Source organism: Pituophis catenifer, unplaced genomic scaffold (assembly GCF_029215685.1).
Source record: "Pituophis catenifer annectens isolate HBS135680 unplaced genomic scaffold, rPitCat1.0.hap2 SCAF_6, whole genome shotgun sequence".
Lineage (NCBI taxonomy): Eukaryota > Metazoa > Chordata > Lepidosauria > Squamata > Colubridae > Pituophis > Pituophis catenifer.
The window spans coordinates 80,899,829-80,918,917 of NW_027256886.1; the positions used below are offsets into that span (position 1 = coordinate 80,899,829).

Genomic DNA, 19,089 nt, shown 5'->3' on the forward strand with positions numbered 1-19,089 from the left:
CCCGGATCGGGTGAACCGGTAGCAGTGGTGGCGGGGGGAAGCTCCGCCCACGTGCCCGGATGCTTCTGCGCATGCACAGAAGTGTCACATGTGCGCATGAGTGCCCATATGCGCATGAGCACCCACGAGCGCATGAGAGCATACGAGCGCGCAAGCGCCCACGAGCGAACCGGTAGTGATGGGTTTTGAAACCCGCCCCTATATCAGACAACTTGTGTAAACGTATATCTTCACAATAAACGGAATTCTGAAGAACTGAGAATAATGTTAATATTTTATGGGAAAAACATGGTTTCATTGATCAGATCTTCACTTTAGCATTTAAAGTAATATAATCTGAAGGAAAGCAGACATCTAAACTGCAGTTTCAGGAAACCTGGAAGTTTAATTATGCAACTTACATGCCTAGGTCCCTATTTCCCGCTGCCTTTCTCACCTTAATGGGCAAATTCTGCAGAGTATTTATCAGAAGAGAATTCCTAGGAATAAGCCGCTATAGTTTATATCTTTGGGGACTTGAGTCCCCAGAGAATATTCCACTGGTGGTCTCAATAATCACAAACATTTTACAAATGTTGCATTTTACACTGACTAAAGCGATCGCTGCTACTTTATAGAAACTGCTTGGCAACTTCTACTGATACCTAGATCAGTTAGACCACTCCCCAGTTTTGTTCTATGTACATCAATGATGAAGGGTGGTCCTAGATTAAAAAGGATAATAATCTCTGGACTTTTGCTGATAAGAAATGAATGACAAAGATTTTGGATTTTGTTTTTAGCTAAGAGATGAGACAAGGGGTAAAGAGAGAATATGTTATATTTTAAGAGAGGGTGATAAGTTACTAAAATTGTTTATACTTCAGATGAAGTTATTTTTTTCTTTTTCACACATTTTATTTGTTATTTTATATTTTATTAGTATATTAGTTTTTATTTCAATTCATAATCTTTGATAAAATTATTTCAAAAAATGATAAAGGATAGCCCTGATGTATGATGCATATACGGTATTTTGCTATCAGGTACAAATTCTAATTGTAGAACAAATTGTATTTTCCATTCAAAATTATTGTAAAAGCATATGCTCATGCAGCTTCCCTTTGTATAATATTTTGTCACTGTGGTCTTATTATACTCAATAACTATTCTGAATGTAAAAAATGGAGATACCTCGTATTTTAGACAAATGACAGATAATTAGGAACATGTCTGAATCCATGTGAAAAGCCCAATTTGGCTGCCAACTAGTATCAGACAGCCATAAGCATCAGCAGTTAAATTCAAGTTCATCAATTTAATTTTTTTTCCTTACAAATTTGAATTCATCAGGGAATCATATTAATATCCCAGTCAACTATACTGATCACTGTTTCATGCTTTAATCTCCCATGAACATTTACCTCAACTTGATTGAAGAACAGCAGAAAGTAGTCAGAAATCCTGTGGAATGTCATTTACCACCAAGAAAAGCAACAAGAGAGAAAAAAGAGTCATCTTCACTGTTTAAAAAGTCAACTCTTGTTTGAGAGAACATACTTTTTAGAATATGCTGTTAGAAAAAGGTTATCCAGCTTTTCACCTTTTACCTTTTTGAACACACATCCCCTCTCACCCATTTTATGCTAAGTAGTAAATACATAACATGCAGCACTGTTTACCTTTACAGCTGCAGTCACTGCAGCAGTAGCAGCTAAGTTTAAGCCTTGTTTACCAAAGTTCACCATTGTTTCATAACCACGTTCTTTGGCTTGCACAATGTACTCATCAATCTCCTAGGAAGAAAAATATGTGTAGCAGAGATATTAATTTAATCTGATATTGGCAATCTATAACATCCTATTTTGGCACAAAGCACAAGATAGTAATGTCATTCTTCATCCCCATTACCACTTAATGCCAATTTATTTTCTAAAATATCCACAGCAGGAGGTAGGCTTACTCTTTCTTTTGAAGAAAGGAGAGGATGAAGAAACTTCCTGTATATTAAACTTGCCCCTCTTGTATATGGAGACAGCAACCAAATAACAAAAGCAATCTTCAGTTCATAATATAATGGAAACCTGTAAAATATAAGTTAGAATTCATAATGTGGTTATATGATACAAAGAAATAGGCATATTCCTGCTAATTAACCTAAGTTTCAGGTTAAGTTAGGTAATTTTTCACATATTTCAGATATGCTTTATATACATATAAATAATATTCTTGTAATTCCACCTTCCCTAGAATCTAGCTAACAAGCTTTTAAACAGTATCAACTACCAACAAGGGACATGGTGATACATGAAAACATAAACAAATCATCATGCTTTGCAACTGTACGGATCTTACCAAGAGATCAAGAGGTCAGTTAATGTTTCAGTAAACGTATAAAGAGCAAACACAATCCAATACATCATCCACCGCACCTAAGTATGAAAAATGCAAAACAACCATTTTAGTTTCTACAGATTAGAAAAATGAATAATTATATTTAGCAACTTAAAATATTGCTAAGGTGCTATTTGTTTTTATGCATTTTACAAAAATGCAAACTGTAAGTAGCATACAGAATCAGGAAAAAAAATAAGATCTTTTAATTTTCTATCTGGTCCTTCTATCCAAGTAGTTCACATCAAATTCTGCTGACAATTTTAGACAAAGGGCAGGTGTTACACTGCTATCAGTTAAATCATTTAACAGAATTATAGAATCTTAAGAGTTTCTTAGACCTCAGAAATTATCTAATCTAACTCTTGGTTAATGCTGGATCCGCTGAAAGTATTTCAGACGTTTGATCCTCTCTAAAAACAACAAAAGACAAAGTCATTTCCTTCTCTATACAACAACCCATACTAAGACATCTGAAGTTTGCTCGTCTCTGGCCTCAGTCCTCTCTTCTATAGGCTGGTATAACTGATCCATTTAATAATAATTGATTGAGCCTTGCTGGTACAGTGGTCTAAGCACCCTGTTATTAACACAGCTGCCTGCAATTTACTGCTGGTTCGAATCTCTCCAAGGCTCAAGGTTGACTCAGCCTTCCATCATTCTAAGGTAGGTGAAATGAGGAGCCAGTTTGTGGGGGCAATAAGCTGACTTTGTATAAATATACAAAAGTATGAAGGCTATTGCTTAACGCATTGTAAGCCACCCTGAGTCTCCGGAGAAGGGCGGCATATAAATCAAATTTAAAAAAAAAAAAATCCTGGGACTTGGTTTCCAGTTCCCTCACCATTCTCATAGCCAGAATACAATACTTTATTTGGTCAAGTATGATTAGACACACAAGGAATTTGTCTCCAATGGAGAAGCTCTTGGTGCAGATTGATGGCACGAGGGGAAAAAAATGTCCCTTTGTCAGGGACAGTGTTTTGGCCTGCAAAACATTTATCAACATTTTTATTGTAATTTTCCCCCCTAAAATATTTCAGTTTGTTTTTCAACTGAACTGTACAGCTTATCTGTAATATTAAAGGTGGAAAAAAATCTGAAGTGATTTCTCTTGGTCTGAGTTTTTCACATGTCAAAAGCCTGGTATTTAAACAGGTGTGTACACTTTTTAAATGTACTATATAGGGAGCAGCATAGTAACAGATGGCTTACGAGTTTCTACTGAGCCACCCCACACATTTCCCTTGGAGAGAAAAACAGGTTGTCTTTTAAAAAAAACCTGAGACACTAAGAAGAGAAAATGGGACTCATTCCCCACCAGTATCAGAACAAACTGAATCTCTAGGTATCTTTTGGGAAGTCCAGGACTGAGAGAGTGGATATTGGTTATCTTTGACAAGATAAGGTAAAGGTAAAGGTTCCCCTTGCACATATGTGCTAGTCATTCCTGACTCTAGGGGGCGGTGCTCAACTCCGTTGCTAAGCCGAAGATCCAGCGCTGTCCGAAGACGTCTCCGTGGTCATGTGGCCGGCATGACTAAATGCCAAAGCCGCACGGAACGCTGTTACCTTCCCACCAAAAGTGGTACTTGCATTTTTTACGTGCTTTTGAACTGCTAGGTTGGCAGAAGTTAGGACAAGTAATGGGAGCTCACCCCATTATGCGGCACTAGGGATTCGGACTGCTGAACTGCCGACCTTTCGATCGACAAGCTCAGCATCTTAGCCACTGAGCCACCGAGCCCCTTTCACAAGATAGGTAAATAGAAAACTAGTATTACTGCATATTATTATTTTTTATTTTGTACTGTATATTTAAATTTTAACATTTTGTCTTTAGAATTTTGTAAGACTTCAATCATGCATGTTTGCTATTTAGAATTTCCTTATCATGGTGCTGTCTCTAAGTAAAAGTACACTAGCAATATCCTGTAGTCCGCCAGATTTTTCTATTATTTCTTGGCATTCATATGATTAAACAGGAGAGAGAGAGAGAAAGAGAGAGAGAGAGAGAGAGAGAGAGAGAGAGAGAGAGAGAGAGAGAGAGAGAATGAGACTAATATAGCATATACTTTATTATTACCTTTATTATTATAATCAATAATTCAACTGAAACATTTGATGACAAATTTTAACAGTAGCAACACAGACCTTAGCACTGTGCTAGTAATACCAGAGTTGGAATCAGAGTAAGACCTTCATGTATCTATTCACCTTAACAGTTGAAATTCCAAATTTCTTTGTAGAAATTATGATGTAGTCAATATTATGATATAGTCAATAGTTTCAATCTGCTTTGAGCCAGAAAGGGAAACTTTTGTCAGGTAGAGAGGGTTTTAGAATATTTGCGTAATAGAAGTGCTGATGATAACCCATGAAGACATATCTGAAAGAAGCCATTACTCAACTTGGGGAAGGTGAAAGTGGTTAGATATTTGGCCAGCATCCAAGGCCTACTTGAAATTCAGGCTCTGGTGCTATGTGGCGTCTTACTGACTTCCATCTGTTACTTCATTATTACCAACTTTCAGAAAGGATGACCTTTGCATAACAAAGGGTAAAAATGAATACATCTGGGAAGCTGGACTCCATAGCATCCCCCCTCTTAGGAGAATGATCCACCATCAATACAAGGATCCAGTGGGGAAGAGCTAGGTATTTAGTCAGTAACTGATTATTATCCTCTAGGCCAGTGATGACGAATCTTTTCGGCACCAAGTGCCAAAAATGTTGCGCGGAAACGTCATGTTCGCTGGGGCCGTGCTCTGGAAAAGCTGAAATTCTGGATCCTAGCACGTATGGCGATCAGCTGGCCGGCCCGCATGCACAGGCTGGTTTTCAGCACTGCCGCACGCACCAAGGGATCGCGCTCTGTAAAAGCCGAACTTCTGGGTTCTGGCGCACATGGGCACCCAACAATCAGCTGGCCAGCGAGCATGCACACATCGGTTTTCGGCACTGCCGCACATGTGGGGGACAGCTGATTGTCACATGTGCATGCGTGCCAGAAACCCAGAAGAAAACAGACAAGGCCACATGTGCCGGGCGACATGGCTTCATGTGCCATTTTGGGCATGTGTGCCATAGGTTCGTCATCACGGCTCTAGACTATAACCCATGTATAGGCATTCCTGCCTGAAGTCCTTGACAGTGGCATTGGCTATGTCTTCAAGTAGCTAGAATAGCTCTCAAAAAATTCATGTGCACCACTTCTATTGCCTTCCTCCTGGCACAGATTCTCACATGTAGTCCAGGGAAGATCAGAGCTATTTGGGATTCAAAGAGCAAAAGGAACTAATTGCATCCTTGGTGAAAATGCAGTGTCTAATGATAGGAGACGATTCTAAAATTGCCTGAGAGTAATCATTACGATATGCTTTCTATGATTCTTTGGTGTCAAAAATTACTCTTGAGATAGTTAAGGCTGTGAATCTGCTCAATCTTATTTACCTTTGTAATCCATGTTTTCTTCTTGCTCTTTTCTCAAAAAACATTTTGATTTTTATAGGTGAGTCTGAACCCGTTTTGTTCACTTACATCAGATGACCGATCTCTTCTGAGCCTAACTTGAGTTTGGGATACAGTGGCAGCCAGAAGGGGACTTTTCAGCTCCTACCCTTGGCCGCGCCAGTTTCTCCGCCAGGGTCCCACCTGCGCGCATTAACCTCTAGCTTTTCTCCTTGGCTGGCCTGCCCCCATTCATTTGCCCTGGCCAATGGGCTATGGTCCCTCCATCCCACGTGCTTCGGCACAGCCCATTCACTGAAACACAGTTCGTCCTGGGTTTTTTGCTGCCCAGGACAGTTGGCTGCCAGCCAATCGGCTAGCTGCTAATGCTGACAGCCAGAAGCCACGGTGCAATCAATCGCAGGGGTGGGGGTGGGATGGGGAGGTGCTGTAGCAAAATGGCCTCAGGTTCTTTTTAGGAGAAGGAAGAGAGAGGGAGCGAGAGAGAGATAGAGAGAGAAGTCCGAGACCCGCAGGCAGAATGGGAAGAATTTCATCCTGCTCAGGTAGGCAGGAAGAGATTCGCTCCATTCTTGTCCTATTCAAGAATAAGAACTTTTGTTCTTGTGGAAAAGCTCCAAGAAAAAAAAGAGCAAGAAGGTGTCTTAAGCAGGAAGGCAATCTGAAAGCCAAGATTCTGCTCCACCCTTAAGATTTCAGCTAGAACTTGCCTGGAGACGCATTTCCCAGGCTGTATATTGAACAGGGGAACATCTTTTCCAAGGCTCATTTATTCTGTCAAGGAGCATTTCTCAACCTTGGCAGGTTTAAGATGGGTGGACTTTGATGGTTGAGAAACATTGCTCTAGAGGAATAGGATAGAAGTTAATTAATGTAGAGTGTGAACTCCGATTTGTCTATTTTGCATTGAGATTTTATGCTTGATTTTCTATTTCTTCTTACTTTTCTATGGGAGAGTCCTTTAAGACACTTTCATGGTTCTTGTAGAAACTTAAGTTTAGTTTCAAAAGGTTTTATATGTGATTATTTAAGGTAACAAAAGACTGCTTTAAAAAAATGATGTCTTGTCTTTATGACTTGTGAGATCAAGCCAAAGGAGACAATTGCCTAGTGTAAACTTCACTGTACAATAGCGCACAGTGGTGGGTTGCTATCAGTTCACCCTGGTTCGGGCGAATCGGTAGTAGCGGCGGTGGGAGGCTCCGCCCACCCACCCGGACGTCATCAAATAAGCTCTGCGCATGCGCTGAAGTGGCACGCACGCGAGTATAGCAAGCACGCGCGTGAGCGAACCAGTAGCAAAGGTAAGTGAAACCCACCACAGATAGTGCAACTGTAGAATTTATTTCATTTTCTATCCCTTTTTTCTCCCTTATTTTCCAATACCGTAAGGCCATGGATTGTGGAGATTCATGTGGTAGGATTAACGGAAAGAATGTCAAGTAATGACATTTCCTAGACAGTAAACGATGGTAGCAGGAATTACCAAACTGTTTGCTATGAGGGAGAGCACTCTACAGACCAGGGAACCTTCTAGGATTTGGCTACTTTAACATTTGTGGTTAAGCATGGCTGGGTTGGGGAATTCTGGAAGTTGAAGTCCGCACCTTAAAATACCTAGCTAAGATTGACAAACACTGTTCTAGGAGATTGAAACCTCCAGCCTTTCACACTATGGGATCAGTCTTGGTGCTCAGCCCCTCAAACCTTCTTATAACGTGACCCGAAGCAATGAAACTTCAAAAGATGAAATGAGCTTTTATTTCCTAGTGGAATGCTTTCCAAATTCCCATAAAAGCACACAACAGATTTTTTAAAAAAAACACCACCAGACTGAATATACCACTATACTTTTATCAAGAGTTACTAGGAAGTTACTACAATTCCTGAATGGACAAACCAAGTGTCAGTTTTCTCCGGGAAACTGGCTTTCACTTATTTCATAGAAATTATTTTGCTATAAAATGGACAGACGTTCAGAACAAGAAGGGGAAAGAAACAGCAGCACAGGACTGGGAGGAAAAAAAACAGCCTGCTTAGGAACATCAATTCTCGCCCATGCAATCTGTTTCTAATCATTCTCTCTGCAATAAACACATGTTGAAATCCACAATCTTATTCAAAGAGATAATCATAATTAATTAAATGCAAAAAAAAATCCTCTCCATGATTGAAGAACAAGCTCATTCTACATTCTCTGGAGTACATTTAATCTTATCTACCGTAGATCGTGGTGTTCTAGGAATGGTTCACCAAAGCAAATCCTCTAAAGGTAGTTTAAGGTGTTTTGAGGGTGATTTGCCTAGGCCTGCTTCACCTGGATTGCCATGCCAAGAACTCCCCAAATTGCTTCCGATTCAGCAGATTTACTTCTAGAGACAGTCAAATCACCCTTTCAAAAGCATGAATGTGGAGGGAGACTTCTCTGAAATAGTTCACACTCTGACAAATTTTCTATATTGCTACAATTTTTCTTTCTTTAAAAATGGGGGAAAGCTACCGGTATTTGAAACTATAAAATTGAAACAGCAAATGCCTGAATATAAATAACTCAATGATCCTGCTTCCAAAATATGTCACAGCAATTCATCATTTTCCTCATCCGAAGTACTCTTAATTATTAATTATATAATATATCACCAGATTAAAAAATGGACAGAAAAATATCAGATATGGAATCTGAATTTAAAATCCTTCCATAGGTGCATTAAATCTTAAAAGCTGCACAATATTACTTATTGAATAGATTAATTATTGAAAGCTTAATACTTAATTGTACAGGGTTAATTTGAAGCAATTATTATGTTTTATTTAGCAATGTGAAGACTGAAAAGTCAATAGATTAGATTAGATTAGATTAGATTAGATTAGATTAGATTAGATTAGATTAGATTAGATTGGATTAGATTAGATTAGAATTCTTTATTGGCCAAGTGTGTTTGGACACATAAGGAATTTGTCTTTGGTGCATATGCTCTCAGTGTACATAAAAAGACAAGATACATTCATTAAGAATCATAAAGTACAACACTTAATGATAGTCATAGGGTACAAATAAGCAATCAAATCATACTAGGAAACAATCAATATAAATCGTAAGGATACAGTAACAAGTTATTTGTAGACCCAAAATTATTCTGTGAAAAGTTTTTTTTCTTTTTTTCTTTTTGCCATATAAACAAATTCATGATATCCTATTTTTCTTCTGAGAAATCTGTATATTGTCCGGAAATAAATTCATTCACCCTGTTCTTAAAATTTCTCAGACTTGAAATAATAAGATTGAACAGAAAGTCAAGCATGTGATGAAACGTTAGATTAATCCCAGAGGGTTGTATTGTATTTTCAGCCTCAGTGAATAGCCAAATTGGTGTCTGTGCCAGCTACAACAACTATTCTGAAGGATTGTTTTACCTTAAAAACTGACCTTCATATGAACCTTCACAGAATGAGCATAAGCAATGCCAAGGAAGGAGGTGTAGGAAAAAGGAGAGAGAGAAAAAAGGCAGTTCAACTTTAAAGTTGAACTATGTGGTTTCTGGCACTTGCACGTATGACCCCATGGAGCTCTATTTATTGAATTAAAACTTCTAGAGCAGAGGTCTTCAAACTTGGCAGCTTTAAGCTTTATGCTGGCTGGAGAATTCTGGGAGTTGAAGTCCATAAGTCTTAAAGCTGCCAAGTTTGAAGACCTCTGTTCTAGAGTGTAGTTAGAAATAATGTTTTTGGTTATGGGTATTTTTTTCCCCAAAAGTTCCAAAAGCTTGTTTTGTTTTAAAATGAAAGAACCAATGTATCTTGTAATTTAGGAAAATACAAATTATTTGTTTCTTCAATTCTCTTTGTCCTATGAATTTTGGCTGAAGACTAGGAAAGAACTGCTGTAAAACTGAAAGTTACATACATGTGATTTTCTAAAAGGCCATTTACACAGTTTAAAATGACCTTAATAAAATTACTATAGTCTACGTAAAGTAAATCTAATAAATCTATAGTCTACGTAAAGTAAATCTACGTAAATCTAATAATATTTTCACTTTAAATATATATCTATATCTATCTATATATATATTTGTTTTCTCAGGTTTTCGCGGGTGTTTGTATGTAGGTCTTTGGTTATTCGGGTCTTCTCCCACGTAAAATTGGAAGTGTCTTGGCGACGTTTCGACGAAGTCTCATTCGTCATCTTCAGGCTGGTGTTCTCGGCTTCGTGCTTCCAGGAGCAATGTGAGATCGCAGCTGTCTCTTCCTTTTAACTGCTAGTGGAGGTGTGAGCTGATTGGGTGGGAACTTGGCTGTGTTCTGATTGGGTGGAGGTGTGTTCTGATTGGTTAGGGGCTTGGCTGTGCTCTGATTGGCTGGGGTTGTGTTCTGTTTGGGTGGGGGCTTGGTTGTGCTCAGCTTAGTCTGAGTTGCAGGGGGATTTGAGCTGGTGAGCTGCGTTGTTGTTGTTTGGCTTCGTGTTTGTGGCCGTGCGAGCTCTTCATGGTGGGTGTCAGTCTGCTTCATGTATGGATTGGAGGGGTTTAAAGTGGCTAATGATGCAGCTGCGGTCTGGCTTCTGGTCCTTGGTCGTGGCTCATTATCAGTGTGGGTTTGAGTCTGCTTTCTGCGTGGATGTGTGGTGGTGACATCAGGTGTGGCACTCGTGAGTGTGGGTCTGGTGTCATTCGTCGTGTTAGGGACTCGTTTGTCAATAAGGGCGGGTTTCCAAATGGCTGGTAGGCGGGAGGTATCGTCTCGTTTGTTCATGCTGTGTGGGCGTTTTTCTATCTCAATGGCTTCTCTGATTATTCTGTTGTTAAAGTGTTCAGTTTTGGCGATAGTTCTGGTCTTTTTAAAGTCAATATCATGTCCTGTGGCTTTAAGGTGTTGGACCAGGGAAGAAGTTGGTTCCTCTTTTCTGACTGAGTTCTTGTGTTCTTCTATGCGTGCACTTATTCGTCTGTTGGTTTGTCCGATGTATGTGGTGGGGCAGGCGGTGCATGGGATTTCATATACTCCTTGATTTTCTAACTCAATTTTGTCTTTGGGGTTCCTTAGGATGGTGGATATTTTTCGGTTTGTGCAGAATGCTGTCTTGATGTTATGTTTGTGGAGGATTTTGCTTATTCTGTCTGTGGTGCCTTTTATGTATGGGAGGAGGGCCTTGCCGTTTTCTTGTTCTCTGTCTTGGATTTTAGTGGGGTTTTTTTTTTGGATTAGGTTGGTGATCTTGTTTCTTTGGAATCCATTGGATGTGAGTACGTTAGTGAGGGTGTGTAGTTCGGTTTTTAGGTGTTGTTCGTCAGCTAAGCGTTTTGTTCTGGAAATGAGTGTCTTGGCTACAGAGTTGATCTGGGCAGGATGGTGGTGTGAGAGTGCGTGCAGATAGCGGTTTGTGTGTGTTTTCTTCTGGTATATAGTGTGTCCTAGGGAGCCATTGGATTTTCTGTAGACTAAGACATCCAGGAAGGGAAGTTGGTTGTTCACTTCTGTTTCCATGGTGAACTGTATTTTGGGGTGTAGGCTGTTGAGGTGTGTGAGGAAGTTGTCCAGTTTTTCTTTCCCATGTGGCCAGATTATGAAGGTGTCGTCCACATATCTGAGCCAGAGTTTGGGTTTGTGATCGGATTTTTCTAGAGCTTGGGTTTCAAAGTATTCCATATAGAGGTTGGCAATGACAGGTGAGAGGGGTGATCCCATGGGTGCTCCTTCTGTTTGTTTGTATTTCTGTCCATTATAGATGAAGTATGTGTTGGATAGGCAGTGGTTGGTCAGATCTAAGATGTGCTTGGGGGGGTTATATTTGTTTTGGATAACTGTCAAGGCTTCTTTGATTGGTAGTGGAGTGGAACGGAACGGAACGGAACGGAACGGAACGGAACGGAACGGAACAGAACAGAACAGAACAGAACAGAACAGAACAGAACAGTACAGAACAGAACAGAATAGAATAGAATATCTTTATTGGGCAATTGGACACACAAGAAACTTGTCTCTGGTGCATCAGGTCACAGTGTAATATAAACAGCAGGCAATGATGCAACAGTCAAGCCACAAGAGATCTGAAGAGCCTTCTGAATTAGGCAAAGGCACACCTGGTACAACAAATGTTTTACAGCCTGCTCGTTGAGCAGGATCTGTGAGTCCAGGAAGACTCCCAGACTGTGCACAATTCTTGAAGGGGAAGTGCTACCCCATCTAAGACTGCAGATGGAACAACTCCCAATCTGGGTGGCCCAAATATTCGTGGTTCACTCACCTGTTGTGAGATGAGTGGACATACAAACCACTTAAATGAGTTAATTGAAATAAAAAGTATATTCAAAAATAACAACCATTTACTTATTGCTAAAACAAGCCAATACTAAAAATTATTTTCTGTAATGGAAAGAAACTGTTTATTCAATAATGCATATCTAGGGCAATTATGTAGAATGATTATCACCTTTAAGAAGCCATGTTCTAAAAAGATGGGTAGAATCTGGCTGCCTAAATCAGCAGTCTGAAAGAACACTATGTACATACAACTAATGACATAAACAGAATACTGAAGTCCAAATACATTATCTCTGCATAGCAGATTTTGCGATGTTAAGCCAAGTAAGGAAAACAAAGTTCAGTCATGCAGTTCTTTCTTTCCAGCTCAAAATGAGAATTTAAATAGGTATTAGACAAATCACACTAAAATACTATGCAATTTCAACTGAGTATTTATTTCTCAAGCAGAGAGTAGAATTTACATACAAAAGAAACAAATCACACTAGGTGGGTAAATAGGAAGGAAAGAAGGAAATTAATAGTTTATGGTTTATAATAGATATGAACTTGGTCATCAAGTTTTATATAAGAAACCAAAGTTTGAATGGCATGCGTGCTTTACATTCTTCATTCCCCCCACCCCCTTTTTAGGATAAGCTTTGATACAATAAATGGAGAACAAAGGATGCATCCAGATAATGCCTGCAAGGTTCCTTGCCCACTCATTTTTAAAACATGTAAAGTACAAAATGCATGGAAAAGCAGGATCATAATAACTCATTATCTAATAAATGAACAGACATTTATTACTCCAGACATACTCCGGATATCCTTAGGCATTCTTGGAAAATAAAACCAAGGGTGACTACAATACTTTTTCGGAAAGTATGACTATCTGTCTAGAAAAAAACCCTGTTATTTAAAAAGTTTTTCACAATATAGTTCTTTACGTCTGGTGCAGTCATATGATGATCAATTTAATGACCATCGTGACTTACAACCTTAATGGAGGGCTCAGTTATGGTCAGAAGTAGAGGACTACCTATATAAACACCAACATCAAAAGAAGCTTTTGGAGAACTACGGATAACAGCAGCGATGCAACGAGTGCTTATGGGGTTATAATTATCTAGATAATTATGGGTACTACTTAAATTTAGTAAAAAGAACTGTACAGCTAAAATGAAGAATGCTCTATCTACTAAACTGGATATACAACCTGTTATCTTATCATCAACCTTGGTCCTGACTGGAGTATAAGAACATAAAGGAGTCTGTTTACCTCATGTCCTGGATTCCTGTCTAATCTGTACAAATGTTATATTGGTTGATGTTCTACCAGGAAGTAATGAACTGTAAATATATCTTTTTCTTGAAGAGTTTGGAAGTTGGTGTTTGGCACTAGACTGCATAAACAGAGGGATAGAATCAAGATTGCAAGAGGTGTTACTACCGCTTTATAATGCCTTGGTAAGAGCACACTTGAAATACTGCATCCAGTTTCCGCCACAAAATAAAAAGATGTTTCTAGAAAGAGTGCAGAGAAGAGCAACAAAGATTATTAGGGGACTGGAGACTAAAACTAAGAATGGTTGCAGGAATTGGGAATGTCTAATCTAGTGAAAAGAAGGACTAGGGGTGGCAGGATAGCAGTGTCCCAATCTCTGAGGGGCTGCCACAAAGAAGAGGGGTCAACCTATTCTCCAAAGCACCTGAGGGCAGGACAAGAAGCAAAGGCTGGAAACTAATCAAGAGAGAAGCAACCTAGAATTAAGGAGAAATTTCCTTATCAACCAACCTGTGGAATCAATGCTCCATCCTGGAGGCTTTTAAGAAGAAATTAAACAGCCCCTTGTCTGAAACATTGTAGGGTCTCCTGTTTGAGCAGGGGGTTGGATTAGAAGACCTCCAAGGTCATTTCCAACTCTGTTATTCTGTTACTTTTGCCCATCAGATTATCTCCAGAACAGCTACTAAAAACGTATCCTTGCTACATAAAGATACAGGGTCATCATAGAATCAGACAATAGTTCCAAATTCCAAAACTTTTCTTGATGAGCTCAAGGCAGCATACATATAGCGCTTTCTCCTTCAGTATTGTTCACAATCCTGTGATGAAGGTTAGGCTTAAAGAAACTTTTAAGCACAATTTCCTAACAGTCAGAACAATTAACAGTGGAAACGGCTTAGCTCGCCTTCAAAAGCTGTGGGTGCTCCTACACTGGATGCTTTTAAGAAGAGACTGGACAGCCATTTGTCTGAAATGGTATAGGGCCGTGATGGCGAACCTATGGCATGCGTGCCAGCCATATCGGTGGGCACATGAGCTCAGCTCTGGTGCGGATGTGCATGCCGGCCAGCTGATTTTCGGGCCTTCTGGGCCCACCAGAAGTAGGGAAACAGGCTGTTTCCTGCCTCCGGAGGGCCTCAGGGGGTGGTGGGAAAGGCCCATTTTTTGCTCTCCCCAGCTTCCAGAGCTTTTCTAGGAGTCTGGGAAGAGCTAAAATGGCCTTCCCCACACCCCCGGAGGCCCTCCAGAGGCTGGAAACGGCCTGTTTGCCAACTTCCGGTGGCTCCGGAAGGCCCGTTTTTTGCTTTCCCCAGCCTCCAGAGCCTTTCTAGGAGTCTGGGAAGAGCAAAAACAGCCTTCCCCACCTGCCTAGAGGCCTCCCAGAGGCCCATCCAGGAGATGGGGAAGGCTGTTTTCGCCCTTCCCAAACTCCTAGAAAGACTCTGGAGACTGGGGAGAGCAAAAAGTGGGCCTACTGTGCCATCACGTGCCAGGAGCAGGGGGCAGGGGCAGGAGCACATAGAATTATGGGTGTGGGCACACACACGACACACACACACACCCCACTCCTGGCACGCAATAGCAAAAAGGTTAGCCATCAATGGTATAGGGTTTCCTGCTTGTGCAAGCAGTTGGACTAGAAGACTTCCATGATCCCTTCCAATTCTGTTATTCTGTTATTCTATTATTTGTGACCTTAAGTCATTCAAGTCATAGAGAGAAACTTAAATGCAAAGAGTAACATATTTAAATATTTTCTAAGATAAATTCTAAAAACGTTATGGCTTTAGAATAATCTACCATCAATCTCTTAGACTTAAGACTTCTCAGTTATCTTGGATAAAGGTGACCATAGGTTTACTGTCTTAAAGGAAATAATTAAGTTCTCTGCAGCAATTTCTCACTGCAGAAAGACCAACCCCATGGATTGTTGAGATTGTTCCTGAAGTCTGAAGTGCACTTCCACTAAAGCCCTCATTATCACATGGAATGAAAGAGTAGCCATAGTCTCAATTCAGGTCATACCTCAAAAGCCTTTCTCTCTACATATCTCTCCCGTTTTTCTGGGGAGCTTCAAGAGATAAAATGACAGAAGAGATATCTAGATTGGCACTGGTGAAATATGAAGAATGAGCATGGGCAAGAGTCTATATTATGAAATAAGTTGTGACATTAAGGCAATTTTTCTATTCACACATCCACAAACAGCTGGCCAGCAACCTTGTTTAGTTAAACCTATAGAAGAGATTCAGCGTTGAACTGTGAAGTCCTTGGTGGTCTCTGAGCTTGGTTGTTTTCTTACAGACATTTCATTACCAAACTACCCTGTTTCATCCCCATAAGATATCCCCTGATAATAAGGCCAATCTAGCTTTTGAGCGTATGCACTAAAATAAGCTCGCCCCCCCCCGAAAATAAACCCTCCCCGAAAATATTTAAACGCATGAGCAGCCGGTCCCCATCATTTCCTCCACATGCCCCAAAATAATAAGACCTCCCCGAAAATAAGGCCAAGCGCTTATTTCGGGGTTCAAAAAAAATATAAGACAGAGTCTTATTTTCGGGGAAACACGGTAGGTAATGAAATGTTTGCAAGAAAATAACCAAGCTCAGAGAGCGTCAAGGACCCCATAGCCTAATCCTGTTTCTCCTAGGGAAGGAAGAACCAAAATATATACCTTGTTTCCCCAAAAATAAGACCCTGTCTTATATTTTTTTTTTGCCACCCAAAAAGGCACCAGGTCTTACTTTTATGGGGGGGGGGAATGTCCACTGACTCACCTCACTTGCATGCATCACCCCCAGCCTATCAGAGGCCTTCAGGAACTTCTTCGTCCGGCAAAGCCAGCAAGGCTTTCCTGAAGGCCTCTGTAGCCGATAACAAAGCTCCGGATCGATCTGAGGCTCTGTTATCGGCTACAGAGGCCTTCAGGAAAGCCTTGCCGGCAGAAGAAATGGGCCAAAGTGCGAGAGGCCTGGCTGCAACTATCTGAAGGTAAGTAGTAGAACAATTCCAGCACCCACCCTAGCTTAATTTTTACTTGTGCACCCTGGAGTTGGCAGGGTCTTAATTAGGGCTTATTTGGGGGGGGGGGTAGGGCTTATATTGGGCACACATGTAAAAACCAAGCTAGGACTTACTTTCTGAGTAGGTTATATTTTCGGGGAAACATAGTACAAGCCTACTCTAGTCCATCTGTCAAGAAAAAAATATGTTTGGATTTGCTCTGTGTTAGCCTTGCCTGTGCTGGCTCTTCCCATGAGATCTGAAAGGGCAACCAACCTTTAGGACCCTAACAAATGTCATCTGGCAGATGGGATAGAAAAAGGAGCCTTCACTGTTGCAACCCCTGCCCTATGGAAGAACAGCCCCTCTAAGATTCAAATGAACCTGACTTTGATCACCTTCTGTAACCATGATAGCTGGTTCTTCTCCAGGCTCTTTAGCTAAAGCACTGGATGAGCCCACTGAGAATGAAAGATCTGGAGTAGAGTATGGTGTTTGGTTGGTCTCAGTTATTCTATTTTTTTTTTAATTCTGAGTTTTGTCTCAGATATTTTGTTTTGGATATTTATTGTATGCTACTGTATTTTATTTTATTACTGTTTTTTATGCTTCTGCATTTATATGTTGTCCAGAGTTACTCTACAATATGGGCAATCATATAAATCAAATCAATCAATGAATGTATCAATCATATTTATCCATTTGGTGAACGAATGGGACTCTGGATGCTTGTGAGGGTTGTTTCCCCAGACTGGACACACCACAGTGAAGAAGGTATTATAACTATACAAAATATATAATTGTAGCGCACACCTTTCCTATTGCCCTGAATTAACTCCACCCTCCTAGGCTTTGCAAGTCGATGTGGCCACATGAATAAGTCTTGATGGTCATCCTTATAATAAATAAATATTAAAAACTGTAAAATGGCATACAACCTTTGCCTCCCTCCAAAAGTTATTGCAATTGTACAGATTAGGTGCTGCCTCGGTGTGATTGCTCCTTTTTTGGTTGCTATTGAACTTCAGGCCAAGGGCTGCTTACCACAGCTTGTGGTCCTGACAGATGACTGATTTTGCTTACCTGTATTAATTGTGCATCACTTCTCACTTCCTAGCCTGTTTGTTGACTTCCTTTTTCTCCTCCACACCCACATTTTTGTAGGTGAAGGGCCTGGATGGGGTGAGGCTGCCTCTGGACATCAGAACTTTCTTTAAAATGTCAGGGTGTAGCTCAATTACCCAGACACCTAGAACACCAGTATATATGCTTGTGAGTAATGTGTGATTGTGGAACGAATGAGCCCATCTCCTCTCAAATTTCGGGGGCCGTTTGGGAGAAGGGATGAGCTAATTCTATTCTTGGGGAAGTAGTGGTGGAAAGCATTTCTGCCTGGCTGCAGCTGCTTTTCCCAAATGCAGATAGCAACCCTAGCTTCGTTACCCACAAAGCTGAAAAGTAAAGAAAATTCCTTTCTCCTTGAATGATTTGTGGCTAAAGTGAGACAGCTACATTCTGGAGCAAGCTTACTTGACTAATATGTCAAAGAGTAGTGTACGTATCAGAAATATCATTAGTTCTGAAGTATCTGAATTCTATGAAACTGCCTAAAACAATACTTTTACAGTCTCTAACAATACCCAGAGACACTTTCAATGCAGCCAGAGAAGAAAAACTAATTTATTATTTGATTATCAGAGTCAACATAAACAGAAGCATGCTAAACACTTTTAATTAAAATATGGAAAAGGTAAAAAGAAAGTATATCGTTGCCAATTTATTATGTTCAACTGATGTTAGGATTCAGTTGATTACTTGATTGAGTAACCCCTGGCTTAGCAAAGTGTATGAATTCACTCTTTTCTATTTTGTACTACGTGAAGGTCGTATTTTCCATTGTATAATATTCACATTCTCATGCATAGGTTATTTCTGTTGTGCCTTTTTCATACACCTACTACATTTTTCATACATTTCTTGAGCATACACTTTTTTGTGATTTGGAACCACTTTTCAAAACTTTGGAAAAAAAGCATTTTGGATGCTTTTTGGATGCTTATCTCTACAAACAGGTCTGTGAAGAAGCAGCTGGTAACCTTCCCCGTTAAGGCAGAATTTTATATGCAGCCTACTCTCTCTTCCTTCCTTCCTTCCTTCCTTCCTTCCTTCCTTCCTTCCTTCCTTCCTTCCTTTCTTTTTCTTTTTCTTTCTTCCTTTTTCTTTCCCTGCACTCCAGCAAGGATTGCCATCACATCTAGTCTCTCCAATTCAGCCACATCATTTAATCACTGTGAAGGTGGCAAGGAGAAAATATGCTTCAGAAAGAATAGGAAGGTAGCAAAGAGAAGCTGCATTTGGAAAGCATCTGCTCCTCTCATTACTTCTCAATTTATCATCAAATTTAAAAATTAAATAGTGCAAGATCGACGCCTCACTTAAACATGAAATATGATTTCAGTGTATCATAATTACCATGATTAACGTCTCCTGACAAATTAAAATCCGTATTATTGCCGATGCTAGTATACACTCTCAAAAAACTTGAGTAAAGGTTAATACTGGAAAGAAATATTGAAAATTAAGTACTCACATATTCCTTGACATTTTTTGTTTTTACAGCTTTGTAGGAATAATAAGCAGGATACAGCATTCCAAAGACCAACCTATATGTAAAGAAAAATATTTTAATTGAACAAAAGCACAC

At 39.9% G+C, this 19,089-nt stretch overlaps 1 protein-coding gene across 1 annotated transcript in view; it reads right to left on the reverse strand.

The window, feature by feature from the left end:
• Window positions 1–19,089, reverse strand: part of REEP3 (receptor accessory protein 3) — a 50,626-nt gene that overhangs the window by 13,580 nt on the left and 17,957 nt on the right. The window contains exons 2-5 of the mRNA XM_070945380.1: window positions 18,976–19,048; window positions 2,335–2,411; window positions 1,943–2,063; window positions 1,662–1,775 (exon numbers count right to left, since the gene is read on the reverse strand). Of these exons, the coding sequence (XP_070801481.1) occupies window positions 1,662–1,775; window positions 1,943–2,063; window positions 2,335–2,411; window positions 18,976–19,048 (385 nt within the window). The remainder of the gene's footprint in view (window positions 1–1,661; window positions 1,776–1,942; window positions 2,064–2,334; window positions 2,412–18,975; window positions 19,049–19,089) is intronic.